General features: G+C 42.3%; 2 protein-coding genes across 3 annotated transcripts; both read left to right on the forward strand.

Moving 5' to 3' along the window:
• The first annotated feature begins 1995 nt into the window (after window positions 1-1995).
• On the forward strand, window positions 1996-10032 carry paxbp1 (PAX3 and PAX7 binding protein 1). Its single transcript, XM_068715903.1, has 18 exons — window positions 1996-2435; window positions 2684-2803; window positions 3268-3480; window positions 3607-3831; window positions 3924-4024; window positions 4134-4357; window positions 4638-4827; window positions 5871-5994; window positions 6650-6752; window positions 7025-7140; window positions 7224-7423; window positions 7521-7668; window positions 7760-7881; window positions 8004-8080; window positions 8176-8242; window positions 8346-8492; window positions 8827-8981; window positions 9236-10032. The coding sequence occupies exons 1-18, from the start codon at window positions 2114-2116 to the stop codon at window positions 9354-9356; spliced, it is 2775 nt and encodes a 924-aa protein (XP_068572004.1). The 5' UTR covers window positions 1996-2113; the 3' UTR covers window positions 9357-10032.
• An 86-nt stretch (window positions 10033-10118) lies between these two features.
• slc7a1a (solute carrier family 7 member 1a) lies at window positions 10119-27534 on the forward strand. Of its 2 annotated transcripts, none has more exons than XM_068715904.1 (13): window positions 10119-10626; window positions 16902-17174; window positions 17257-17439; window positions 17602-17760; window positions 18015-18192; window positions 18417-18550; window positions 19976-20198; window positions 20863-21002; window positions 22520-22622; window positions 23138-23343; window positions 23454-23605; window positions 23754-23862; window positions 23946-27534. In XM_068715904.1, exons 2-13 carry the CDS (start codon window positions 16988-16990, stop codon window positions 24116-24118), a joined length of 1947 nt encoding a protein of 648 aa, XP_068572005.1. In that variant the 5' UTR covers window positions 10119-10626; window positions 16902-16987; the 3' UTR covers window positions 24119-27534. The 2 variants fall into 2 exon arrangements, with proteins under 2 accessions (XP_068572005.1, XP_068572007.1); XM_068715906.1 differs by lacking the exon at window positions 20863-21002 and adding an exon at window positions 21656-21792.
• The last annotated feature ends 78 nt before the right edge of the window (window positions 27535-27612 follow it).

Raw genomic sequence — 27612 nt, forward strand, 5'->3', positions numbered from 1 at the left:
TATCCTTGTCCATAATGTGTTTAACATGCCACCATACATAGCAATCAGGGGCCATTTCAAAAGGTACGCATTTGAATCATCTTCCCCAGACTATTTTTCAAAAAGCTGTCGTCAGGAAAGTGAAAGATATAGCCCAGAGATAATGAGGGGTGAATGAAAGTGAGATAAAATGAGGAGACCATTTTTGAAGAAAAGGAATTTGTGAGAAAGGCGATGTGGGAAGGTCATTTTGTTGAAAATCTTTCAGCAGTTTCTTCTAGTAATATTTCATTCTGTCTATCTTCTTAAACATAAACTGATGACCGCAGACCTATTGACAAGCACAAATAGCCCACCCAACAACACATATGCATGTGCCTAATGTGGAGGCAAAGTGGGTGTTACGGCCTATATAGAGTGCCCAGGGGTACAGAGGAAGTAACATAAAAGGTGATAGAAAACCATGGCAAAAAAAAGTTTAACAAAATAAACAAGAGGATAAGGCAGCTGCAATTAGTTACATGTATTAACAGTATAGATGAACAGGAACAAACCAACTAAAAAAGGAAGCGTGACCATCAGGGTCTCAAAAGGCCAAAACAATAAACAAAACCCCCACACTAACTGGAAAAGAAGAGGTCAGCTGGCCTACGGAAAACAAACAGAACAACAATACTGAACTCCCTAACTAGTCACAAAAACAGTAGAAAACTTCACATAATAAAAGGCAGAGAACCCCTACAAAGCTTCCATTAAGTTTGAACCCCAGATATGGCAGCACAAATGCTCTTGGTAGCAGCAACAGCAGCAAACCCACAGCTCCACAGGCCAAAAGTGACCAAACGGGGCGAGGGAAAACACTGGATCCGGGGGTTGATATGCAGCTCCACTGATGAAATGAGGACTCTCAGGTGTGGATCATCAAGGGGCGTGGCAGACCTGAAAGCCTCTAGAAAAGAGGCTTAAGTCAGGGGGCGTAACGGTGGGTTTTATTCATTTAAGTCAAATCATTACATCCGCGGCCAAATAGACAAGCACCCCGCAGTCTTACAAACAGGCCAATCTGAAAAACTATAAGGTTTAGTGTTTCTTAACACTATATTCAAAACTTAGGTAACAACTTTTTTGTGGATATTTATGACAGATGTCATAAGTCATTCAGTTGATAATGCCACTTTCAGTGCAAAGTTTGCACCTCCTGGTGATCTCCATCATGGCAATTTGATACTAAACCTTTCATGGCAGACTTCACTGACAAACACAAATGACCTGTGGATGTTGTTACACTGAGATTGCGTTACTGAAAACTATCATATTAAGTTGATTTGACCATTTCAAAGTCAAACCCATTTGTCATCACAGCGTCATCAGTTATTCCCTTGACCATAAATACAATAGTCTTGAGGGTTTAGAGGAATACAGTGTGTTTTCACGCAGTCAAATGCTCTGTGTTATGCGTGTTATATGATGTCACAGTGGTTGCAATAGCTTGAACAAAAATGCAGGACTCAGCAATTATAGTAGTCAGGCTTACATGTTGCAAAAAAACAAAAAAAAACGGAAGATTTGTTACATAGATCGGATATTTATAATTCCTTTACTGTAATCTCAAATACAGCACTAGTTGAGCAAATATTGAAAGTTTTCTTTGTTTTGCCTCTCTTGTTTCATTTAAATGGATAAATGAAACAAGAAACTAAATAATAAATGTAATCATATAATGTAATGTAATTGTAGTGTAATCAAACAGATTTTGTTATATTTGTACAATGGACCTTGGAAAACGCAGAATAAACATACATAACTGACAAAAAATTTCAACATTAGCCTCAAATTTGAGGAACACTTTCTCAACAAATGATCACTTTCTGCTTGTGTTTTGCATTCATTTTATTTATTTGTATCAAATTGTCGTGCACGTCTCTGACGTGCGTCTGTACCAGTTTTGAACAATAGAGGGCAGTGTTGTGCTCATGATGCATGTGCTCAGCTTCCAATTTTGACGAAGAAGAAGAAACTCACTGACGGAAAATGGCTGACTTGCAGTGTGGGGATAGTTTATTTCTGCTAGAAGCACAATTTTAAGGTGCCTTACGTTTATACCATGCGCTGTTGCGTTTAGTAGAGAAGCATCATGTTTAAAAAGGCGAAACGAGCTAACTTTCGACGGCGGAATGAGTCCGACGAGGACGACCCGGAGGAGGGTCGACAGCCCCCAGTGGCGCCGATGTCGTTCGGGCCTGTCGTGGAGGAAATCCCGTTTATGGAGACTTCCAGTACCAGCGTTACCGGAGCACCCAACAGCGCGGATAACTACCACAGCAATGGATTTCAGGCTAACGCCTACAATATACGACCTGTCAAGAAAGAAAAGAAAGTCAAAGAAATACCCATCGTCGCAGCTACCGTGGTCGGACCCACGAAAGCCAGTTTGCTGAGTTTCGACGATGATGAAGGTAAGCTAGCCAATGCTAACGTAGCTAGCCGGTGAACGTGTGTTTGAGAGATCGTGTTGTCCTTACAGGTTTACATATTAACGGTATACTTAGCTCCTGCTTAGGATACGAAAATAATTCCATAAACTATTAACGTTATAGCTATCGTTAGTTAACGTTAAATACTTAATTTCTCCGGGAATCATTCCCAATAGCACCAACTTGACCTGGATGATGTGCATGCTTATCTTGACTCTGTTTGTAAACAGAAGGATCCGAGGTGTTCCGAGTGAAAAAATCCAATCACAGCAAGAAGATCGTCAAACAGCTGAAGAAAGAATACAAGGAGGACTTGGAGAAGTCTGGAAACAAACATGAAATCAAATCAGGTGGGTCTGTCATCACTGCTGTCACGTTAGTAATATTAGAATATTTTGATATACCCAGCTGAGTTTACAGCCGCAACGTTTGGCCCCAAATAGCAGACATCATAAAGCTCAATTTATGCATATCATTATAGTTTTTTGACAATGGAACAAATCTTAGCAAATACTCAGAACCTTGAGGGTAAAATGTCACATGTTGTGCCACAAGATGGGGTTAGATCTCGTAGGAAAGGGGATCTGCATTAAAGCTTAATGCCACTTTTGGGAGAAGTTATGAATTATACTTCTTTGCATCCAACCAAAACCATCCTCATATTGCTTTACCATCTATAGGAATCAATTAAAATTATCATCCAGATTAAATCAAATTTTAAGATCTATTTTCTGAAGTTGAAGGCGTTTGTTATTAGTTTGTTAGCTCCGTTATCCTCCTCCCACTAATTTTTCTCTGCACCCGGTTTTCTTAGATGCACCACCTCAGCCTGCGGTTGCCATCAAAGAGGAAGTGACCAGCAGAGCGGGCAGTGAACAGGGGGAGGAAGAAATGGAGGTGGACAGTGGCGATGAGCAGGAGGAAGAGGCCAAGAATCAAGGTGGCCAGGCACAAAGTCAAGTCTCCAAGAGCAACAACGCTGGAGCGTCGTTCAACACGCTTTCCTCCCTCGGCAGCCTGAGACCAGGTAAGACACACACGCATTTAAATGCCTGAACTATAAGCACTGGCACAACCAGTCTTAACGCTCATATGAGTCTGGTATTTGGACACACAAGAACTAAGATCAAGACCTGTTTCTCTCTTACGATAGGGGAGATCCCTGATGCGGCATTCATCCATGCTGCCAGAAAGCGCAGGCAGCTAGCTAGAGAGCTGGGGGGTGAGGCCCCTCTCGTAGAGTCCGAGACCCCGAAGAAGCGCATGGTGCGGGAAGAAGAACAAGATGCTAGCGACGATGAAGACGAGGACGAGAAGAGGATCCGCTTCAGCGGAGTCAAGAACAAAAGCCAGAGGCAAAAGATTGCAGAGGAGATAGGTAACCTAAGAAAATGGAGCAGTGACCGTTCAATGATTATATACAACTGTTTTCAATCTGTTGTCTCTAAGACGTGACCATCCCCTTCACAGGTATTGAGGGTAGTGATGACGAGGCACTGGATACAGGTCAGGATGAGGAGGTGAGCCGTTGGGAGCAGGAGCAGATTAGGAAAGGAATCAGCATACCCCAGGTAAGCCATACTAACTGCTTTTCTCCGTTTAATATCAATGTATATTGAATGCCTTTTGGTTTGTTGCCATATTAAACGCCTGATGTGAATTTCTTGTTTCTAATAATAGGTCCAAAGCAGCCAGCCAGAGGACAACACGGTCTACTACCAGAACAGCTACGAGAGCCAACCATACGGGTCTGCCTACAGCATGCCTTTCACCTACAGCACCGTGGCCCCGCTGCCCGCCAAGCTGACGGGCCGCGCAGACAACGGCTCCGTCCACTACGGGACGCCAATTAGCGATCTAATGCCGGTATCCATTGATCTGGTAAAGAAACGCCTGCAGGATAGGTAGGTTCAGTGGAAGACGGCGGCGACATCTAATATCAGTCTTCAGCTCAGCTGCTGCCATCTTTGTGTGCCGTGGACCTAGCCAAGCTATCCACAGATCTAAGGGCCAGAGAGGGAGTGTGGAGGTCTGGGGGGGGGTTACAAAAGAGTGCATTGTTTTAGCTCCTTGTCTCTTTGAATCTGGTTTCACGTTGTTCATTTGATGGCAGCATTTCTCTGCTTTCTCAGCCTCAACTAAGTCTTCATTACCGTCTTTCCCCTGTATGTCATGCGTCCGCAGGCTCAGCCAAATGCGCGCAGGCCACAACGCAAACGCCAGCCGCTACAAACAGATCGAAGAAGACCTAGCTGCCTCCGAGAGCGCCATATTGCAGCTGGAGGGCTCGTCCAATGACAATGCAGATCAATATAAATTCTTGCAAGAGATGCGAGGGTATGTTGGAGACTTGCTTGAGTGTTTCAGTGAAAAGGTAAGGGAGAATTTATCTGCCGTCCGATTAGCTGTCTTCTGATTTGTGTCTGTGTGATCTATGAGCACTTGATGTGGATTTTTAAAGGGGTAGGATACAATGAGAAATTTGTATTGTGAAACATTAATTGAGATGAAAAATAATTTTTTAAGACGCTATTGTTGACGCTAGGTAACCGAGCTGAAGAGCCAGTGTGACTGCGAACGAGTCACTTGGAGCAAACTCCATATATGTCCCAGTTGTGAAGACTGCCCTCATTTCAGTCATACATAACTTCGATAGTGTTACTTTGTATATAAAAAAATGCTCTGTTTTTACTGAATCTGATTGGTTAACGTTTTCAGCTACTTGAAACAGGAATGACAGGCATTACAGACAAAAAGTGAACAAAGTTATCGTAAGAGAACACAGTCTAGTGTCGTAGCCAACTATATACACAACTTCTTAAAACATAACGAAATGATGTCTCTGACATGAGCTATAGCTAGCTACTCACTGAATGCATGTCCAAATAGAATAATTCAGTCTTGCTCCTGCAGCAGCAGAGCAGCATCTGCATGGAACAAAGCGAGGACAGGCCTGCCAGCTGCCAACATGTGTTTTCTCATACACACACTAATGTCTGTTTGAACCCTGTTAGGTGATGGGAACAGGACACTTAAGCAGCCATTATCAGTGTGACTTTAGTATGGAGTGAATACAGTGTAAACTTCAATACTGGAACTTTATATTGTCAGTGTTGGGTAAAAACCGTCAACTCTACAATGTTGTGGTGTTATTGCATTAACTTCACAAGGCATTTAATTATGCCGTTAACTCAGATTATCATTATTTTTAGCTTAAAACGTCGGCTGAACAAAAGTCCTCTTTCCTTCAGAGAAATATGACATTTTAGAGTTTTCACTCAACACCAGCAGGATTTAGGTTCCAGTATTATTCTGTCCATCATGCTCCTCTTGTCCCTTCAGCCAGAACTCCCTGTGACTCGGAGCCCCAGCTTTTTTGTTTGGGTCAGAGGTCACAGAAGGCATCATATCTTTCAGGTGCCTGCTGTCCTGGAGCTGGAGGCTGCCATGCACCAGTTACTAAGGCAACGTGCCTCACGACTTGTCCAGAGAAGACAGGATGATATTAAAGATGAATCGTCGGAGTTTGCAAGCCTTTCAAGTCAGTCCATCTTGAAGGTTTTTATGATTTATTTGAACGGCCTCGTTAGTTCTGTGTGCGTGAGTGTGTGTGTGTGTGTGTGTGTTTGCTGTTCACATTCTTGTTGCCCACAACCCCCGTTTGTTTCCCCTCATGAGTGTGTTTTAAGGTTAATCGAGGTGTGGTTTGAGTGGATGTTCATACATGAGAACTGTTTTTATTGGAGGAGCTGTTTCGGCTACTCTTTATTGGCCGTGTCTCGCAGTCAGCTGGGTGCTTGTAACTCAGCTCAAGCAATGAGTCACTAAGTAAAGATAAATGATCTGTCAGTGACTTGTCATCTGTCACTTTCACTGTAACATATAGGAAGTTGCTGCCAGGTAAGTGACTAGAAAATGAATGATACCAAAATTATTTGTAACAAATATGATGTGTTGTTGCTGGTGTTACCTTTCACATATCAGGAGGTTTAGGTCAATATTTAAACTTGTTTTATACACTTTTAAAACAATCCTTTTGACTGTAACTTGCCTGTCTCGTCTAATTTAAATTTTGAAGTATTTGGGGTTATTCAAAATTTGTTGTGTGAGATGTTTAGGGCCCAGAATATAGAATGGGGTTATGGGTTGTCTCAGCTTGTTATTGCTGGTTCTAACATGACTCCTGTCTCTTGCAGGTAAAGCTGTCATGGCTCCTAATCTGGACTCATTTGGTCGTGACCGCGCAGCTTACCAAGAGAACAGTCGTCAGAGGCGGATAGCGGAAAGAGAAGCACGGCGGTACGAAGCGAAATCCTTCTCAAAGACACGTTTCCATGATTTTGTCGGCTAAATACATGTGACGAAATACTAGGCTACTGGTACTATGGTCCCAGTCTGAGCTTAGCTTTCTGTGCTTTTATTCACAAAAATGCAGCCTAGTTTGGTTTGTAAAGAATATGTTTGCCATGCAAGAGACCCTAAGTTCTCTTTTTTTTTTTAATGCCAAGCTAGTTTCAGTTTACCATAAATTCTGTCCGTGGTTTTAATGATCTGCCTTTGCTCTTGTGTAGAACTCGCCGGCGACAAGCTAGAGAGCAGAACGGAAAGAGGGCTGAGCATAAAGAAGGCTTATCATCCGACGATGAGGAGACCTCAACTGACATCACCAGCTTCAACATGGAGAGAGGTGCGTCATCAAGTTGCTGCAGACATGACATGCATCAGACATTCTGTAGTTCATGCCTAACTAAAGCCTTTCGTCCCATCCAGATCGTATCATCAGGGAATGTAAAAAAGTGTTTGAGGATGCGGTGGAGGACTTTCATTCTCTTGACTGCATCAAATCCCATTTTGAAGTGTGGAGGAGAGAATACGCCGATTGCTACAGAGATGCTTACATAGGCCTCTGTCTGCCCAAACTCTTTAACCCGTTAGTCCGCCTGCAGCTGATCACATGGAACCCTCTTGAGGTGAGGCGTGTGTATGCTTGTAGTGGAACATTTTGCTTTTTGAAATGGTAGAGGTAAACTCTCAAAACCACTTGTCTTTTTTTTTTTTCCTGCCCAGGCTCAGTGTGCAAATTTCGAGTACATGCTGTGGTTTGAGTCGCTGCTGTTCTACGGCTTCGAGGAGCACAGCACGTTGCAGAGAGGAGACGGGGATATCAGCCTGCTGCCTGCTATTGTGGAGAAGGTCATCCTCTCCAAACTGACAGGTAGAGTAACCCACACGGTCGCACTCGGCATACTAAGATGTTCAAGTACAAATCTGCCATGTATATTTATGGATTGGGTTGTGTGTGTCAGTGTTGGCAGAGGAAGTCTGGGACCCGCTGTCAAACAGTCAGACAGCCGGGCTGGTGGGCTTCATTCACAGACTCATGAAAGGTTACCCCACTGTGCTGCATGGGGACAACAGATACACACAGGTAACGTTCACTCTCTTACATAAACATAATGTACTTCACCTGCAAAACAAGAGATTTCTTTGGCTCATGTGATAGAATTATGATCATGTTGATTTCCTTTTTTTTTTTTTCTCTCTCATAAGGAGCTTTTGAAAACTGTTGTCTTCAGGACCAGGCGGACTCTGGATGAAGATGTCTTCCTTCCACTCTACCCCAAAAAGTGTGTTACACAATAGAGGAAGTCCAGTTTGTGTTTTTTTCAATCTATATGATGACACTTACTGATTAAAAAGTGTGTTTTTGCTTTTTCTTCAGTGTGTTGGAGAACAAGAACAGCGGCCCCTACTTATTCTACCAGCGGCAGTTCTGGTCCTGTGTTAAGGTATGTGCAGAGGTGGAGTAAACACAGTGTTGTTTTTACTTCTGTGGTAGCTAAAAAACAAAACGTAGTTGGTTATTGATATGCCGTTGTGTTGTCATCTTAGCTACTGGGCAACATCCTGCAGTGGGAAGGAATCTTATCCAGTTCCTGTCTGAAGGATCTTGCGCTGGACAGCACCGTGAATAGATACATCCTCTCTGCACTGCAGACCACGGACACTGGAGCGGACAATGTCCCAAAGTGCCAGAAGGTAGGAGACCCACCGGCTGTTTTTGTAGTTTCATGCTTCATGTGTATGTAAGACAAGACACCGTCAGAGTGCAATGAATGTGGACATGTCTCTTCCCATTGTGTTCACAGATCAAATAAAATATAACTTTCCTTTACACAAGCCCGTACTGCATTGACACACCTAATTAAATGTTTTAAAATGATTCCAGAGACATCCTACTGTTTTTAATAATACATGATGTGAGAGACCAAAGATTTGGTTGAGGAGCAGGTGGCTCGGTTGGTCTCATCGAACAGGGTGATGCAGAGCTTGTGTTTAACGCCTCCTTGTCCGTTCTTGTACCCGTTTTCAGGTGGTGGAGTGTCTGCCATTGCAGTGGTTCTGTGGACTGAAGGGCCAGCGCACGTTGCCTCAGTTGGAACCATTCTGTCGCTACCTCACCCACCTGGCCAACTCATTACACCGCAGCAGTTTGGGCGGTTCTGATGTAGATCGGCGCACTGCCAAGTAAGAAGCTCTGCACATACTGTACAGTTTGTTTGTCTCAATTTGGGGAATTCAGTTATAGCTCCATCTGTTGGAAATAATATGGAAGGTGCTTTAAGAAGGATACAATAGCAGATTGCACTGCCAGGGTTGTTTTGTTAAATCACAAAATAACAGTTTACTAACTACTGTTCGTAGAGGACTCCCTTGATCAAGACCTTGTTATGGGTTTTGTCAATACTGCGTCTTTTATAACTTTTAATTTCTGCCAACAGGGACCAAGTGAAAGAGGTTGTGAAGATGTTGGGCCACATGAATGCCCTGGACCACATCATCGCAGTTGCAGCAGAGCACGGCATTAAAGACATCAAGCCTCTTTTGGAAGCCAAGTCGTAGAGGAGGACATGGCAATAGCAACTTTTAATACGTCTTTTGTCGTGTTCAGCACATTGAAGCCATTTGGATCACTGAAGTCGGACTCCTGGGGAAAAAACAAACAAACTGCGTAAATGAATTTGAAATAAAACGTGACAGTTGCTACCTTGCCTGAAAAGAGAAGGTAAAAGACCTTGGTGTAAATATTGTGAATAATGTATAGAAAGGTGTGCTCATATGCTCAACACAAGGCCTTGTATTGTCAGTTCAGATAGACCATTCAGCTGGCAATATTTCAAATGCATAATTTATTCAGAATAAACTATTGTTGATATGGGTGACTGGCATATGTTTGGGAAATGTCTGATCTCTAAATTGACACCGTAGTCAACCTGGCTCTCTGTAAAAACTGCTTAACCACCTTTTGTTTTTCTCTCACATACTCTACTTTTATGTGCCAGAAATACCAAAAGGTAGAAATGCACCCTGTAAAGAGACTGAAAACCACCTGATCTCCTGGTACTCTGTGAGACAGTTGATATGGTTTTTGTTCTTGGACCGCCCACTTCACTCTTCTGTGTCACCTATGGACGTCCCCGATGACCCTTCCACAGCGGAGAGCTTTGTATTCAATTTTGTAAAACAATTTTGTGTTAGTATTTTATTTGCCTGTGAATAAAATATTCACTTGAATGATCACTCTCTCATTTCAATTAAGTGAAAAGTGTGGCTTATTGGATGGTGGTCTTACATTTTTATGCACATTCTGACCATAAAAAGGAACAATCCAAAATATTTAGGAATACTTGTTTAAGGACTCCTCTATAGATTGAAAGAGAATAACTGTTTTCTGGATACTCCGTTTAGTTTAGGCAAGGCAGGAAGCTTCAATGGAGCAGCTGTGACTTTGTCTCGTGATCAAAACTCTTCATCATGCTGTTAATGTGAAATCACGAACGACTTGTTGATTTTAGCCAGTCGCCACTTGTGACAGTTCTCAGGCAGTTTGTGACTAATGGCTATTGCACAACTGTAATGGTAATGAGCGGGCGGGGCTGCGTGTTTGCCCCCCGTATCCCCTCCTCCGTCTGAACACGCAACACAGAGAAACCCGAAACCTTTAAAAAAAAAGAAGAAAAAAAAACATTCCTACCACCTGTAAAGACGGACATTTAATTTAGTGTTGCGTTTGCGTTGACGCAGTTTTGTCTACTCCAATTTCCACTTTTCAGACCTCGAGGAAATCACTCGCTTGTATCACTGTTCCATGCGCTCCCGCAGGATCTGCAAGGTAAATAACCGCTCTTACAACGTCGCCGCATTCAAATGGTTAAACAGTGTGTGATTACTAACTTTCTAGCATCTGTTGGCCCGTGCTGGATGATTTCCAGGTGATGCACAGCATCTAGGGAGCACAGGGGAAACGCATATTCCCGTGCGTTTCCCCCACGCCTTGAACCACATGCCCCTTTCGTAGCCCCCATTTTAACTGCTGCAGAAGTGCTACTGTTTCCTGCAGCGTGCATGCGAATGGACATATACTACAAGTGAGTTGCACAATGTCCTCTTCATGCAACTTGCACCTCGTTGCTAAACAAAGTGAAGTTTGGGTCATTCTACATGTAGAGGCTTCTAAACATGAATTGTCTGTAACCATGGTCATGTAATATGAGAGAGGGGATCCAGGGGTGTGCTAAGTCTGGTTTTGACTGTGAGGAGCTGCAGTGTAGAGAGGGCTGGTGATGCACGTGAGGAAGGAAGGTGGTGACTGTGGGATTTGGAATAGAGATGCAACAGTCCTGGGCTCAACACTGGTCTGAAACCAGGAGTGAGAGGTCTACACCCCCCTTCTGGAGTGTAAAAACTAGTCTGACATGCAGAGCAAGCTGAACATTCCAAGTGTTGGTAAATGTACACACTCACAGTGAAGTAAAAGTACCATGAAGGAAAAGTGATTACGCTGTGGCTCAAATCCATGCATCCTACCATTTAAGTTGAGATGTAAAAAGTCTCCTTCAGGGTTGAATTATAGATGTACTATCTTAACCTGTGGAACCTGAGTCGGCACAGTTTGTTACTTTGCTCCTCTGGAAAATAAAAGTGGAAAGGTCGAATCTGTACTGTAGTTCAGGAAAGCATACAATCAACAAGAACAGTGTGAATGGTCATAGTGTTATAAAGCCCATACAGTGTTCCAGTTTGATGGAAGTATGACTCAACCTGCCTCAGCCTAATGGATTCTCACCACAGTTTGGTATTTGAAAAAGCAGCTGGGAACACATTAAAAGTGACACGCCATCAACGGTGTTCGGCAAAAGCAGTAGCAGAAGAAAGTGACCAAAAAAAAGAGACAAATAGTTGTTAGATTAATAACTGACTGTATGTTTCTATCCTACATTTGATTATATTTTAAGAATGACTTAGTAACAAGCGTTGACCTTTTGGATCTTGATGGCAAGATCCAGTCGGTCTAACTTTAGCTGGTCTGAAAGGGGGTCACTAACGAGCAAGTTGCTGACTGCAGGGCTGTATGAAGCCTATATAAATGCACCGAGGGATGGCTGTGGAAGCTTTCCAGGTTCACTGAGATTTTGGAGATGCTAGGGCTTCATATTTCCTCTTTGCTGCATTTCCAGGATACATGTTTGGTTTCCTGTGTAATCAGTAATAACAGCATATACGTGTATTTTCTCTGAACAGAGTTTTGGCTTTTTGTTTACACTCAGTTAAGATGAAACAAGTTGCAGTTGATGGGTTTTTGACATTGACTTGCCGCCGCTTTGTGCAAAACGGAAGAAACTGTAGCGGCAGTAAATAGATTGCAGTGTGTACAAAACATGGATCAGGGGTTTATGGTGCTGGATAATAGCAATACACGCTCGCACACAATATGTAGTCATGCTTGCGGAAGTGATTAGCTGCTGGAATAGAAACAGATAGAGATTCTGAAAGTGAACTTTGTATTCAATGGGCAGTGACGCCTCGTACAAGCCTTTTAACTGTCAAACGTGCTACTGACCTGTTTTCTTATGAGCTATCTCAATACACAATATCCAAATACAAATGTGCACAAATATGGTGTGTTAAAAGACATTTCAATTTCACTTTGTAGTGCTATTTTACTGAAACAAAAAATATAAATATTCTCTCAGAGGAATCAGATATCGGACGAAAAACAGTTTCTTAACCTTTTATTTGAACTGTGAGTACTATGTTAATGTCCTAAAGGCTAACACTTGGAACACTGGATAACTACAATATTAAGATGTTTCTCTGAGTATTCCAGATGTCTTGGATATTCAACAATTGCAGATATTTAGTCCAACCAAATTAGCAGCAAATAATTAGCAAAGAGACTCCAGTGTTAAACAGAGCTGTCAGTACATTTCGCTATCTGTCATGTGATTGTAGCGCCCCATGTTGTTTGCTCAAAAAGTACAGAGTTTTTGGTGTTTTAGCATCAACTATCTTTGTAGTAGAACTGAATGGAGTTAAAGGGTCAACCTTTTGTTTCCTGAAATATGTGACTACTTCTCCGGACCGTGTCAGGAATAGGATGACAGTTGGATTGTTGTGTGTTCAGACAGGTGGAGGGCACGTTGTCATTGGTCCCTTATCACACGTTCTTAGTTTCGCTAGAAGCGTAAATCATTCTCTCTTTATGGTCAAAACGTGGCTGCCTATGACTTTGCCTGTTCCTGACAGACTGACTGATTGGCACTCATGAAATCCACACACACAACAAGTTCAAGGTGACCCATTAGGGCACGCGGACAGTCAAACAGCGACACATCAAATTGTTTACAGGCGGCAAAAGATAAAACCTGTTATTAAGACTACACCGGGAGTTGCAATAGGATGCATGGGATGGAAACATATGGGACATGTCAACATTCTGCTGTTGCATACCGTTCTCTCTCCTCAGTGAACCCACTTCCATCCTATAGTGAGTGTATGCATTTGAGCTGAACTGAGTGACCCCAAAACTGTCAAACAATCCATCAACACAGTGGACTGTATAGATATAGGAGTATGCATTATACTTTTTTCATTCCTCCAACATAACACTGAACAATTTAATGAGAGATACATGAAATTGTTGCTGAGGGACTTACACGGGGGGGACTATATTAATGCTATTTATTCCAAATCCAGTTATTTTGTGGGTAGTCATTAAAGAGTACTGCTAGCCTTCCTAAATGTCAAGCAGTGTCATATTTGTGGTGTACTCTCATAGGTTCTAAAGGATCACACCCCCTTCCCTGTTCATCCACTCCCTCCCACTGACGGGCACTGCCTTTGCCTTCTGCACAACTCTTCTGCTGCACTCTCTCTCTGCCAAAACACTTTTAAACTGACAGTGGGCTGGGTATATGTGTGTGTGTGTGTGTGTGTGTGTGTGTGTGTGTGTGTGTGTGTGTGTGTGTGTATGTGTGTGCACACACTGACTTAAGATGGGACCATGCTCTCTAAAGCCTGAAGTTTGCAAGGCTATTTTATCTTTAAATCCCACGCCTTATTCCTGAGGTATTACTGTGTAAATAATAATTAAATTTCGATGAATTCAAACAAAGCATGCATGTATGAATGTATGTACTGAGATGCATGACTGACACCAATGCAAAAGGCTTGTCTGGATGCAGCCACTTACATTACATTACATTTCTGTTTCAAAATTAGCTGCTGCTTTTGCAGATAAACTGTGTTACCGTGACTGTTTACATCTATGCAGCTCCAACTCCGGAATTATAAAAGATGTTACAGGCATCCAGAGTTATTACTGTAAATATACTTGCGTTAAGGTTTTCATGATCAGCCAACGACTGCTACATTTTACCGTGCTTGTGTGTACATGCGTGCGTGTGCTGCTTCGAATAGCAAAGCCATGTGATTCCTCCAGGTTCTATTTCAGAGCGGCTGCTGTCAAACTCTCTGCAGTCTTCACAGCAGCTTCAAGAATGGTTAACAAATGTGCCGTTTAATCCCTCTATCTGTCACCGTTTTTTTTCAAACTTTCCCATCAGATCAACAGGTGAAGCCTATCTGTAGGTGGTTTGAAGTAAGTACTCCTTATATTTTCTCATTCCGCCTTTCGGGAACAGGTTATTATTAGCATTTTGACGTTGATCGGCAGCATTGACAACGTCTGTGTTTTTCATTGTGCCTCCTGTTTCAAACACGTGAGGTTGTTTGGAATAGCCGGATTTCCTTCTGTTTGTTTGAGGTGTCATTATTTGGTCTGATGAATGAATTGTAAACCCAGGTCAGTAAGGGGTCATGTGGTTCATATAGTCTATTTTCTTCTGCTATGTGCTTGCACGTGTGTGTTTGTTCCTATATGCGTTTCATGGTCACCCCTGGATATTTCAATAGTATTTTCATCAAGCTTTTGTTAATGACCATCCCAGGTTTTACAAAAACAAGCCGTCGTAATAATCAGCTACTTATTTATCTGGGCAGAATAATAATATACCGTAAGCATGGGCTCAGCAGTCTTACTGCTGCTGGTTTGATCCAGCAATTTAATGGATTACTTGTGCAACAGCGGTTTCCCTTAAATTAGTTTTTTTGTTAACGGTTGAACAAAACAGACATTTCTCTAGATGGACTCTTTATTTGCTGTATGTATGCATTTCATCATGGGGTGACTGTGGCTCAGTGGTAGAGCAGTGGTAGTGGCTATGACTGAATATGTTAAAAGCTACTATTTGTAAAGTGAGAAAATGCAACACAAACATATTTATGGCCCCTTTCAGTTTTCATTTAGGAGGAACTTTATTTAGTTATGACAATCTCCATGATGCACCCATACATCCATCAACTTCTTGCAGGTGTTGGGCTGTTTTTTTTTATGTGTAACACAACAAAAAAACTGCTTGATTTATAAGCTTGAATGAGATGTGTATGATTATCTATTAGTATGTTGATTATGTTCTAGATATATTTACTGTTTTTTATAAGAAAACCAGAACATATTTTGCAATTTTCTTTAAAAACAAAGCAAATTTATTAAATCTTCTGACAATCTACTATTCCATTAATCAATTCGTTCTAATTAAATGGCACATTATTATGTTGTAGGCCCCTAATGGTGTGCAATAAGTGTAATTCCTTCCTCCCCATTTCTAAAGAACATCCAGCGAGCCTCACTGCCACCAAGCGGCATCATTTATTAACGATGACACAGTGCAGACAATAAGGACCTCTGCAAAACTTAATAGAAGCTGCAGGTGGAAATGGCTGTATTAAAATGTCGTCTGACTTGTAATAATTGCAATAATTTCAGCTTGATTATGGGGGAAAAGAAACAATTCTTTCAGTAGCAGTGGCAGTGCTTTGTGTTCAGCTTTGAGCCAGCAAAGTGTTTCTTAATGTATAAGCTTGTAGCACTGCAGGAAAACAATTGTTGTGGTTTAGCAGTGTTTGATGGGTTTCTGAGAAAAACTAATACAGTAAACATGCCCCACTGCATATTTAAGCTTTGAATACAAGTATATCCATTTAGAGATTTTGTAAAACTGCAATATATTTTGTCACATGTGGTCAAATACTGAACCTGAATGTTTTCTGGAAAGAAAGAAAAAAGACCACAAGGTTGTCACCTTAGCTTACCCTTGTGTGGCAGTTTCCATACGGTGTGACACGACTGTTGTACTGTCCACATGACCTTACTGGGTTAATGTCCTCATGTGGAGCGGTGCCATTATTTCGAAATGGGCCACAGTGTTATGCTGCTGCATGTCTGGTATCTCTTCCATGGGACATACCACTGGACTTTTGCCATACCGCCACAACTTAACTTACATAGCTGCAGGACATTGTTTATACTCCCTCCCCTCTGTCTTTCCTCTTTCCATTCCTCTGTCTGTCCTCTCTGGGCCAATATTAAGTATTACCTCTCACTTTGTGAGCTCAGCCCTGGGGAATGTGCATGACATGTTGGACAGACCACTGACTCACAGTGTCTTCTCAGCAACCACTTGGGAAAGAGGTCTTACAGCTGCTTTTTTGCCTCTAGAGAGTAGAGGTAGTTTCCAACAGCTGCTCAATAGTGGATTGTCCTTGTTTGTACCATTGCAGAGATAAATAGTAATGGCCATGATAGGTTTAGTTTCTTCTGCTATGTGTAGGAGTAACACAATGTAACGAGTCTCTGCGGCGTGTTTCCTGACAGTGTTTTCTGTGTCATGATGAGCTCTGATTGTCTTCGTCTTGAACAGTCTGTTCTAGGGCTTCGCCTCCTCTCCTGTGAGCTGTGTTATGTAACACATGTCAGCAACGTATCCAGCAATAAGATGGATTATCCCTATAGGCTTCTGGTTTTTTGGCTAGCAGTCACACATTGTGGATTTGGGTTGCGTTATGTAACGCCCCAGGAAACAGTGTTCTACTTTCAACAAGTTTGTCAAACCCCTTAACCCAGTGTGCAACACGTCACCACTGTGCAAACCATGTGTTTATTGAAAGACTGCTATAAAAAGTTCTGCGCTTATTTTGAAGCACTTGAGTCAACTGTAGGTGTGAGGAACTTTAAATCCCTTTCCCTCTTCTTCTCTCTCCCGTTAGGTTGTGTGTGACATCTCCCCCTCGCCCCCTGTGACCTCTGAACCCCGGTCAACCATCTCCCCCTCCCTGAGGTCAGACTGGGATCCATGGCGCTGAAGAAGCTTCTGGGTTTCGGGAAGCAGTTGCTGAGAGTGAAGGTGGTGGACTGTAACACGGAAGACTCCCGTCTGTCCCGATGCCTCAACACTTTTGACCTTGTGGCCCTGGGTGTGGGAAGTACGCTGGGTGCTGGCGTCTACGTGCTGGCCGGCGCTGTTGCGCGAGAGAATTCAGGTAAGTTGACATCTCAGCAAGCGATTGAAAGATGTTCTTAAAGCCTCTAATCATGTGATGTCCATTGTCTCCCCCCCCATAGGTCCTGCCATTGTGCTGTCTTTCCTGATAGCAGCGTTAGCCTCAGTGCTGGCAGGTCTGTGCTATGCTGAGTTTGGAGCCCGTGTTCCCAAGACAGGCTCAGCTTATCTCTACTCCTATGTGACTGTAGGGGAACTCTGGGCCTTCATCACTGGATGGAACCTCATCCTCTCCTATATCATTGGTAAACAACACGCAAATTCCTCGTTTACTACTATGTTGCCTCCTTTTTGTTGTTTGAGCTCCCATGCAGATAGAGAAACAGAATGAGAGGGTACAACCAAGACAACCAAAAGCACAGGCACCACAAATTCTACCTCAACTGCTTCATCTATCTTCATCTCAGGTACCTCCAGCGTGGCTCGAGCATGGAGCGCCACCTTCGACGAGTTGGTAGGGAAGAGCATAGAGCAGTTCTGCAGGGAGTACATGTCCATGAATGCACCGGGTATATTGGCAAAGTACCCCGACATGTTTGCTGTTCTCATCATATTCACCCTCACAGGTAGGAAAACCTCTTTTCTTACTGTCCCTCTCTCTCGTGTCACAAAGAGCATGCTTTATATCGCCAGCGTGCGGTGTCTTTCCCTTAAAGTCCTTCCTTATAGTTGACATTGCTGCAGTGGCGGATATTCACTACAGATAAATAGTAGGAGTACAAAACTTGTGTAACCAGTTGAATTTATCGCCGCTCCAGTGTAGTCTCCTCCTTCAAACAAGTTTTCTTTCTTTCTGTCCATGTCTTCTCCATTTTCTAAGGTCTGCTGGCATTCGGGGTCAAAGAGTCAGCTATGGTGAACAAGGTTTTTACGTGTATCAACGTCCTGGTCTTGCTGTTCATGGTGGTCTCTGGCCTGGTCAAAGGTACTCTGAAGAACTGGCAGCTGGACCCCGAAGAGATCCTACATGCCAATTATACCAGTAACTCCAGCCTCAAGTAAGAATGAGGATTCACACACACCCACCTCTATATCAAAGATGTTCTGTGAAACATCCTGTTACATTTGATACTACATTATTCAGTGTGATGAGTCTCAGTTACTCTGGATAATCCAAAAACCTCAATTCTTTGCAATTTTTATGAACTGATATTTAAAAAGAAAATCATCAAATACAGGTTATTTTTTGCTGACTTTAATCGTTCTTTTCTTCTCTGCTCAGTCTGACAGAAATCCTGCCAACCAAAGAGAGTTTAGGAGTGGGCGGCTTCATGCCGTTTGGTTTCACAGGCGTCCTGTCGGGAGCTGCTACCTGTTTCTATGCCTTTGTCGGATTTGACTGCATCGCTACCACAGGTCAGTGCCAGAAAACTCAGTTAGCCCTGTTTTCCTTTTGCTCCAGCTCTCTTATACCTTCTTTTGCCTCATGGGTATGTGTCAGTGTGTGAAAGGGGTGTTGTAACTGAATGGGACCATTTCCATCCTAAGCTTGTTTAAACATCCAGGAGTGTTACATAAGAGGGGCAGGGCAGAGTGAAAAGAGACAGTTTAGTGAGTTTGACAAAAATTGTCTCTTGGTGGAATGCAAAGCACTTTAAGCAAGCAAACGCAGGTTAAGATGAAATCATGATATCAGGTTCGGTGTTTGACATTTTTTTCTACACTGTGCCGATCTACACTTGTGAATTGGTGTGTGTCTTCATCCATGTAGTTCTGTTTAATCGGTTGAAGGCCTCTGGATTCTAAAGAAAAGGGAAAAAAGGGGGGTGGGCTCTTCAGTTTAACTGCTCTCTGGACCCCCGGCTATTCCCACCCCTCTTGTTCCTGTATTCTAATTGGCTACCGTGAGGTTGACCCTGAATGATTGCTTCAGTTTGGCTTGTGAGTGCATGTCTGTCACACACACACATACATTCTCAGCAAACCCTAAACCATTATATCATGTGTGTGTGTGTGTGTGTGTGTGTGTGTGTGTGTGTGTGTGTGTGTGTGTGTGTGTGTGTGTGTGTGTGTCGGTGTGTGTGTATTCTGGCTACCAAGAGTTAAATTGGCATGAAGCCCTTACCCCTTCCCCCTCCACATGCACACACAAATGTAGACATAGGCACACATACATCCACACGATTGTTACCCGTTATGCATATTACCTCTGACCTTCCCATAATCTGCGGCGATCATTAGCTGTCATGAATGGTGGTGTCGGAGGGGAACCAGACAGTGTTATACAGACTCCATCATCGCAATGTGATTTCACTGCAGAACAAGACGTGAGTGTTCGCCTGAGGAGCTCTGTTGTATAATCACCTGCGGCTGAATGGTTGGGTGTTTTCGTCTTCTGGGTGCACTGGGAAAATAAGCAGCTTGTTCAGTTTGTTGCAAAAATGTTTCTTAAATACATTTGTTTGCCCTATTTTCCACATTTTTGGGAATTCTGCCAATACGACATTATCGTTTGGGGAGTAGGGGGGCATGTATGTGTGTTTATTTGTATTATTATTAATAGTATATATATATATATATATATATATATATATATATATATATATATATATATATATATATATATATATTAATTTTATCACAAAAAAAACACATTTGTAGGACTGCCCAATGTGATGGAGCAGTTGATAATGCAGATTTGTCTCTTGAAATTTCAATAGGCAGGACTTTTATGCTTTAAAAAAAATTTAATGCATAAGTCGGCACCTGGTGAAGTAATAAATTGGTGAACATGTACTTGTTTCCCTGTTTAACTGTGTCTGTTCCTCGTCTACGCCCTAGGCGAAGAGGTGAAGAACCCCCAGAGAGCCATCCCTATTGGCATCGTATCCTCGCTGCTCATCTGCTTTGTAGCGTACTTTGGGGTTTCTGCCGCACTCACCCTCATGATGCCATACTACCTGCTTGACAGCAACAGCCCTCTGCCTGTAGCTTTTAAATATGTGGGCTGGGGAGGAGCCAAGTATGCTGTAGCTGTAGGCTCTCTTTGTGCTCTGTCTACTAGGTAAGCAGTTACACACACATACACACCTGCATTGGTCTGCCGTTAGCTTAAAATGCATGCTCATGTACTCGTTCACACACACACACACACACACACACACACACACACACACACACACACACACATACATATATAGACATTCCTGTGTCTGGGACTATGTGAATGTATATTTAACTTCAAAAGGCATTTGATCCCTTGACTAAAAATAAGAACACTGCTAAGAATATATGGTACCATCAGTGTATATATGTTATTATGTAACTCATGTAACCGAAGGCCACCACATGCTCGATTTTTTTATTTAATAATCAGTTTTTAATGGTTTTATAATGGCGGTGTTATTCTACATACATGCTTTTATTTTGAATGCCTGTTGCTGTGATAGAGAATTATTAAAGATGATTAACTATGGATTCTATACATTTTAAAATGTGCAAAATATATTTAAGGTCATGAACAGATGTGTGCTTTGATATTAAACATGTTCCTGCATGCAACTATTATTCTCACTGTATATGTTTTGCACAATATACAGTATATTATGTTATGTAAATGTATGATGTTGCTTGTATCTGTGAGCTGGTGTCTCTGTTCATGTACGTTTCACGGCATTTTCGTGGGTGTAAGTGTGGATACTATATATCCTGGTCTTCCTCCCTGGTAGCCTGCTGGGTGCTATGTTCCCCATGCCCCGCGTCATCTGGGCTATGGCCGACGATGGGCTGCTTTTCAAGTTCATGGCCGAGATCAGCCCCCGCACCAAAACCCCGCTAACCGCAACCCTCACCTCTGGCGTAGGGGCAGGTGAGACACTAACACGCATGTTTTTAAACAGCAACTTTTTTCAACGAGGCTTCTTTTCAAGCTGCTGGGCTGAGCTGCATCGGGTTGGAAATGCTCTGGTCTGCTGATTGCAGATTCAATTTAATTGTGTTATAAAGAAACGTGCCAGAAATCAACACTTCAGCATGAAGGGGGCTTCACTAACTGTCATGGCCAGGTCTCTTATGTAGTTGGTTGAGGCGTTCTTCTAACACGGGTCAGTGGCTGGACTTACATACCTGCATCTTGGTGGTGTAAGAAGAATAATAAACTCCAAACTAAACTGCTTGCTGAAGTAACCAAATATTTTTTTTTTTTTTTTACAAAGAGTAAAGTGCATGTGGAGCATCATATTTGCTATTTCAGGGAGAGACATTTTGCATGCTGGCATGAAAATATCTTTGGTCCAACCTCACGCCCCTGCTGCTCTACAGTGCAGCCGTCCGGTCTCCCGCTACACGTCCCCGCCCGAAATCCGCAACTACTATCCTTGCCAAACGTATTTGTCTCCTTTAACTAATTCCTCCCCTTTCTTCCCTACTGACCTCTTTCCATTCTTCCTTTCCACTTGTTCCTCTATCATGCCCCTACAACTGTTGTCCCAATCTGATGTTTTCCTCCCCACGCCTCCCCAGTCTGTTGGGCTCCATGTTCCCCCTTCCCCGTATCATCTTTGCCATGGCTCGGGATGGCCTGCTCTTCTCCTTCCTGTCCCATGTCAGCGAGAGGAAATCCCCCATAACGTCCACTGTGGCCGCTGGCGTTATGTCTGGTAAGATTGTTAAATGGAGACTGATAAAGAGTATTTGGGAAGAGAGACGGAGAGAGAGGGCATGAAGGGAGGAAGGTATGAGATGATGTGAAAGTAGAATTAAAGAAAGAGCATGCAAGAAAGGAGTACAACGTGCAGGATCCGCTTTGACCTTTCTGTCAGCCGTCGTTAGTGGATGCTATGTATGGGCACGAATGGCAACAGGGAAGAAGTGGTTGTGACCATTGAAACATGCATTTTTCTAAATGTTTTGCAACTGTCATTTCTACATGGAAAAGGGTTGTGTTGAGGCAAAGGGAGTCACCACATTTTTTCCGATGTGGTGCTTATGTGTGCCTCGTTTGCTGATCTTTGCGCTATAATGTTACACAAAAAGTCTACAGCCATGCCAGCAGCTCTGAGGGCCTGAACTACACTCAGCAGTGCTTTGAACTAAGTGCAAAAACTCAGCATGGTAACATACTCACAGTGACAATGCTTGCATGCTGATGTATCGCAGATATAATGTTTACCTTGTTAACCATGTTCGATTGACCTAGACATTTAAAGCGCAGACATGTTTATGGAAAATCCAAGGACCATCTTGAGAACACATTACGGTCCTCTCTATTTATTATTTTCATAGTAACAAAGGTCCTTAGGATCAGACAATCTAATTTTTTCCCCTCTCTCTCTCTCTCTCTCTCTCTCTCTCTCTCTCTCTCTCCTCTTTTCATGCTCATTGAAGCTATCATGGCATTTCTGTTCGACCTGAAGGACCTGGTGGACCTGATGTCGATAGGGACGCTGCTGGCCTACACATTAGTGGCTGCCTGTGTCCTGGTGCTCAGGTCAGTGGGGGGACATAAGTATGTAGAGTTTATCCAGGGTCAGCGGTTCGGAAAAGCAGAATAATATCCGTGTTGGAGTTGGTCCAGCTTGAAGCTCAAAACACTTAACACTTCCATCGCCACCTTCCTGCTGCCACATTTGTTTACATCTCTTTTTAGCAACCAGTGAAACTCAGCCCTGCATTCTTGTTGAAAGCAGTTTCATACGACCAATATATACTAAATATGGCTTTAACTGCTGTTGCTAAAAACGTGGCTGCAGCTGACATAACAGCATAATTGACATTACTTATAAAGATGTTCATGGTGCACAACATCTGCTCCTTATCACTGCATTACCAGTGGGACTAGCAACTATTTACAGTGATGTGAATACAGAGTAAATTAGCAATGGTAAAACAGCTAAGTGTGTGTGTGTGTGTGTGTGTGTGTGTGTGTGTGTGTGTGTGTGTGTGTGTGTGTGTGTGTGTGTGTGTGTGTGTGTGTGTGTGTGTGTGTGTGTGTGTGTGTGTCAGGTACCAGCCCGAGCAGCCCGGCCTGATGTATGAGATGGCCAACACTCTGGATGAGGTGGAGCTGAGCGACGGCATCAGTGTCCCCAGTATGGGCATCCTGCCTGGTGTGGAGGAGAGATTCAGTTTCAAGACCCTCCTGTTCCCAGATGACACTGAGCCGTCGACACTGTCAGGCTTCGCTGTCAACATCTGTGCCGCTGCCATGGGTACGTGATTATAGATTGTATAAATCGTAACTGAGTCCTGGTTGGTGAATTAAATGGAAGTTGTGCAGAGTTACACATGAAATGATTTAAAAACATATCTTCTTGTGCAGGAACGTTGATCCTGGTGTTCAGCGTACTGGCAGTGCATGGAGGCGCTGCGGTGTGGAACATCGTAGCCCTATGTGTCATCTTCATGGCGTGTCTCCTCCTCACCTTTATTGTCTGGAGACAGCCTGAGAGCAAGACAAAGCTGTCCTTTAAGGTTTGATTTCAGAAACTCAGTCTGTAGAATAGTTCGGATAAAAAAAATAAGTAGTTTTAGTAGTTTTTTCAACACTACCTGGGATCCTTTCACTTTGTTATGTCTTAACGCAAGTTGTCATGTTTCCTTATGATACTGGACTCTTTAGGTTCCACTGCTCCCCTTCCTTCCAGTGATCAGCATGTTTGTCAATGTTTACCTGATGATGCAGCTGGACAGAGGCACTTGGATACGGTTTTCTGTCTGGATGGCTATAGGTAGGCAGTCTTTATTTTCTAACATCATGATTGTCTTTCAAGGGGGACATGATAGTTGCAGAAACTGTATCCTGCCGTTTCAGGTTTCGTGATCTACTTCTGCTACGGCATTCATCATAGCACCGAGGCCGCTCTGGCCCGCTCGTCTCCGGACACAGAGATGAACGAGCGCAATCGCAATTCAGAGGCTTCCCCGGAAAAGGAGGCCTTCCTGCACAATGGCGTAGAAGCCAAGGAAGACGATGAGGATTTGTAGGCTGCATTGGAACGTGCCACGTACATTTCTACCTCCCCTGATGTCAGTTTGTCTGTGTAAGAGTATTTTTGACTGCTCACTTGCAGTGCTCCTTTTTGGGTGGAAAGTACTGATAAATCACTTTTACCCTAAATTTCATGAACCTGTGACTTTCCCTCTTGACTGCTGGGTAGAAAACAGAAAACTAGGGATAGTACTCAAAAGCAGAGCTTCTTGAGCCATGATTGACATGTCCTATTATTTCAGTGTTTTGTTATAAGCTTGCTACCCCTTTTGTTTGGCCTTGAGCTCCAAATGCTCGTTATTGCTTGGCTGTATGAGAGGGGAGGGCTCTTGTGGTGCACTGGAGCTAGGACACAGGTGCACAGGTGGTAACAGCTTTTGTCTGGGTGCCAGAAACAGAAATGCTGTACATGTAGTCTCTGTCTGTGAAAACAAAACGACTGTACATGTCTAATTCTTAAAAAAATTAGATACTACTCAGTTTTGAATACAGATTGGTACAAATCCTCTTAAACCTGCCGACTCTTAGGGAGGACTGTTAAAGCAGCTTTTCACCATCAGTTACATGACAAGTGAGAGCTTGCACAATGCGCTGCAAAACACTCGTTAATGATATAATTACCCCTGTTCACTAGCAGAAAACGGTGGTCAAACTGCAGGGAGCTGAAGCCTACAGTGTCCATGAGATCAATACCATCTGAGGTCCCAGGCTTTCACTTGTGGTTATATTATTGTGGTTATTCAGCTTGGATCTGGCTGCAAATAATAATGCTGAAACTGCCGTATCAAGACAGTAAACAACATTGTGTTGGACAGTTCGTTACTGTGACATACAGATCTAGTCCTGTCAGGGGCATTTTACATTCAAGCCATCTGACTTGTAATAGTTTACCTGATATCTGGTTTTAAATCCTCTTTACAATTTTAATGACAGTGCTTAAAATACACTCTTATTTTTGTGATATTTAATACCCTTTGTAAATGAATGAAACCCGGATGCTACATGTTGAGCATCAGGTGAAGACATTGACAGTTGCTGAACGTCAGTTAATGTTGTGTAACATTAGATGATAGGGAATTTTCACAGTGCTGGCTGCTGTGTGTTTTTGCATCTGTAGCTTGTAGCATTTAGGTTCTCTTCTTCAAAAAATTATACAGGCTGCCTTTTTTTTTGTTTTTTGGGATGTTACATTTGGAAGAATGTTTTTGTTCCTAATTTGTTCTCACCTTTTCTCATGTTTATTAATGTCTTTATATTTCCCGCTTCCTAAAACACGTCAATACCAGTGCGCCTTACCCATCATGAATCTGATTCAATTTCATATTTACAATTAAGTGAAAGCCTTTGAACAGTTTTGTCTGTCATTCTTCCTTGTCAAAACCAAGCGTACCGTACCCACCGTGCAACTTGACCGCCAACAGTTCAATCAGATATTAAAATGTGTTATGCTATAAACTAATGTAGCTTGGGGCCAGTAGCGTCAGGGAGAGATGAGGAGAGGGCTACAGAGGTTTGGTAAGCTCACTTCTTTCTAACTGCAAACCCCGAGATTTTCATTTTTCAAACTTGTAGTTTTAAGACTCAACTGACAAGATGACTCAAGGGACATCACTTGAGGCAATTTATCTGACTTTGAACGTAGTTTGTCGAGTAAAATTAGAGTTCCCCTTTGACGAAAAAATTCTTCATTTAAATGCAGACCAATGCATTAACACTCATTACTTTTTAACCTTTAAGCTCATTCTCTGTGGTTGTGGGAGTCTTTTACAACAAAGTAGTTGTCTATAAGTATAAATAAACATGTATAATCAACATTGTGTATAAAAGTTTGTTTATATTTCTTGCAGTAAATTATTTGTAAATTTGAGAAGGGTTTATATTATGTTGCCCTGCTTGTGTCTGACATTGTGTTGATTATTTTGTGTTTACGTGAAACTTTATCCTCAGGGTTGGCAAAATCCCTGCCTTCACCTTCATTTGTCATGAGTTTGGGGTTCATACTGGGCCTCAGTAGAAGTGTAATAATGTGATATTGCATTGCTTCTTCAAGTCTCACTTTTGACTTATCCAGGGGTTTTGGTAATTTTTCTACTAAACATGATAATATCCATTGTTGAATTGTTAGACAAAGCAATTCTTTAGTTACAAACGAGCAGTTTCACAGATAGTCAAAGCATTTTTCCCATAATTGTATAATTTTCAAAGAAATCTACAAATGCACGATATAACATAACAACGCAACAGCAGTTAACCCTGCTTAATGTTAAAACGTAGTCCCCTTGTTAGTTTTGAAAGACAGAGGGATTCATGTGTATTTGAAAATCTATCTTCGGGCATAATGAGTACATGTTTTTCTTTCATGTCATGCCAAACCTCAGTGTTTACTTCTAAAACAAGTACAATGTCCATACATACATAAAAGAGGGAGCTACTTTCTTACACTTTTGATGCTGCTTTAAACCCCCACCGACCTTAGCTTTCCCTTTACATGACGTGTCACATCATAAGGCGTTTGATGTTTCAAATCCATCACCGGTGTTGGTGGCCGGCTGCTTCATGTTTATGTTGTTTCGCTGTGATTTCCCTACTTTCTTTTTTTTGCTTGCCTTTCCCTGGTTGTCGTTGGCTTCCTTTACTTTGTAAATGCTGAAAAAAGCACAAAAACAAATCGGTATGTTTAGGTCACATCAATGTTTTCTCATTTTGTTATTCATCACTGGCTTCATTAGCCTTTTATTGAGCTTTTTAATCATATCTCACAGCCTTCTTCACCAGATGGACATCGTCCAACAGTCAGTGTATCAATGTCAACATGGACGAGGAAGTCCATAAAGTCAAAGTTACATACTTACTGTAGGTTAGATAAGGATAATAGATAACAGAGGAAGACCATGAGATGCGGCTGAAATCTCCAGAATAGTGGGCCTCGTCTTTCTTTCTTTTTTGTCAAAGTGCATTCTGGTGTCATGTAAATGTCCAGCACCTGCAGCCTAAACATGTAATAGGCCAGAATAAACAGGCTTCCAGATGTTAATGTTAAACAACTGCCTAATGATGCCTGACAACAACAAAAAAGACAGATTGCCTTTTCATGTTGTTGTTTTTTCACAATGAAAATCACCATGTGTGGGATTTGAAATTCCTTTACTGTGAATGAGGGGCTGAATGCTACTCATGGATTTTTTTTCTTTTTTCATTAACAAAAACTCATGCCCAATCACATTAGTAAATATCCCACACATAGCAACTTTAATAGTAGTGTCAACATGTAGTCGAAATAGCAGGCATTCATTCCTAGCAGTTAAGGATGCCTACATAGTTGTTGTCTCCTTACCCTCTATTTCTTTTTGTTAAAGTATGTATGTTTCGTGCATCACTCCTGTAAATAAAAAAGAGCTTTTGAACATCCAGACTCTTCGTGTCGGGTTTTTATTTTGAAATCCACTGATTTTGAACTTCTAATATGATCCAGCAGAGTGCGCACACGTGT

This window comes from Cebidichthys violaceus, unplaced genomic scaffold (assembly GCF_023349555.1).
Source record: "Cebidichthys violaceus isolate CVI_PGR_0920_01 unplaced genomic scaffold, fCebVio1.0.p SCAF_20, whole genome shotgun sequence".
Taxonomy (NCBI): Eukaryota; Metazoa; Chordata; class Actinopteri; order Perciformes; family Stichaeidae; genus Cebidichthys; species Cebidichthys violaceus.

Bases quoted from the DNA above. Each gene is read 5' to 3' on its own strand.
- paxbp1 (XM_068715903.1), top strand. From the start codon at position 2,114: ATGTTTAAAAAGGCGAAACGAGCTAACTTTCGACGGCGGAATGAGTCC. The intron at 8,243-8,345 runs GTATGTGCAGAG...TTGTCATCTTAG, and splicing joins AGTTCTGGTCCTGTGTTAAG to CTACTGGGCAACATCCTGCA. The intron at 8,493-8,826 runs GTAGGAGACCCA...ACCCGTTTTCAG, and splicing joins ATGTCCCAAAGTGCCAGAAG to GTGGTGGAGTGTCTGCCATT.
- slc7a1a (XM_068715904.1), top strand. From the start codon at position 16,988: ATGGCGCTGAAGAAGCTTCTGGGTTTCGGGAAGCAGTTGCTGAGAGTG. The intron at 17,761-18,014 runs GTAGGAAAACCT...CCATTTTCTAAG, and splicing joins CATCATATTCACCCTCACAG to GTCTGCTGGCATTCGGGGTC. The intron at 18,551-19,975 runs GTCAGTGCCAGA...TCTACGCCCTAG, and splicing joins TGACTGCATCGCTACCACAG to GCGAAGAGGTGAAGAACCCC.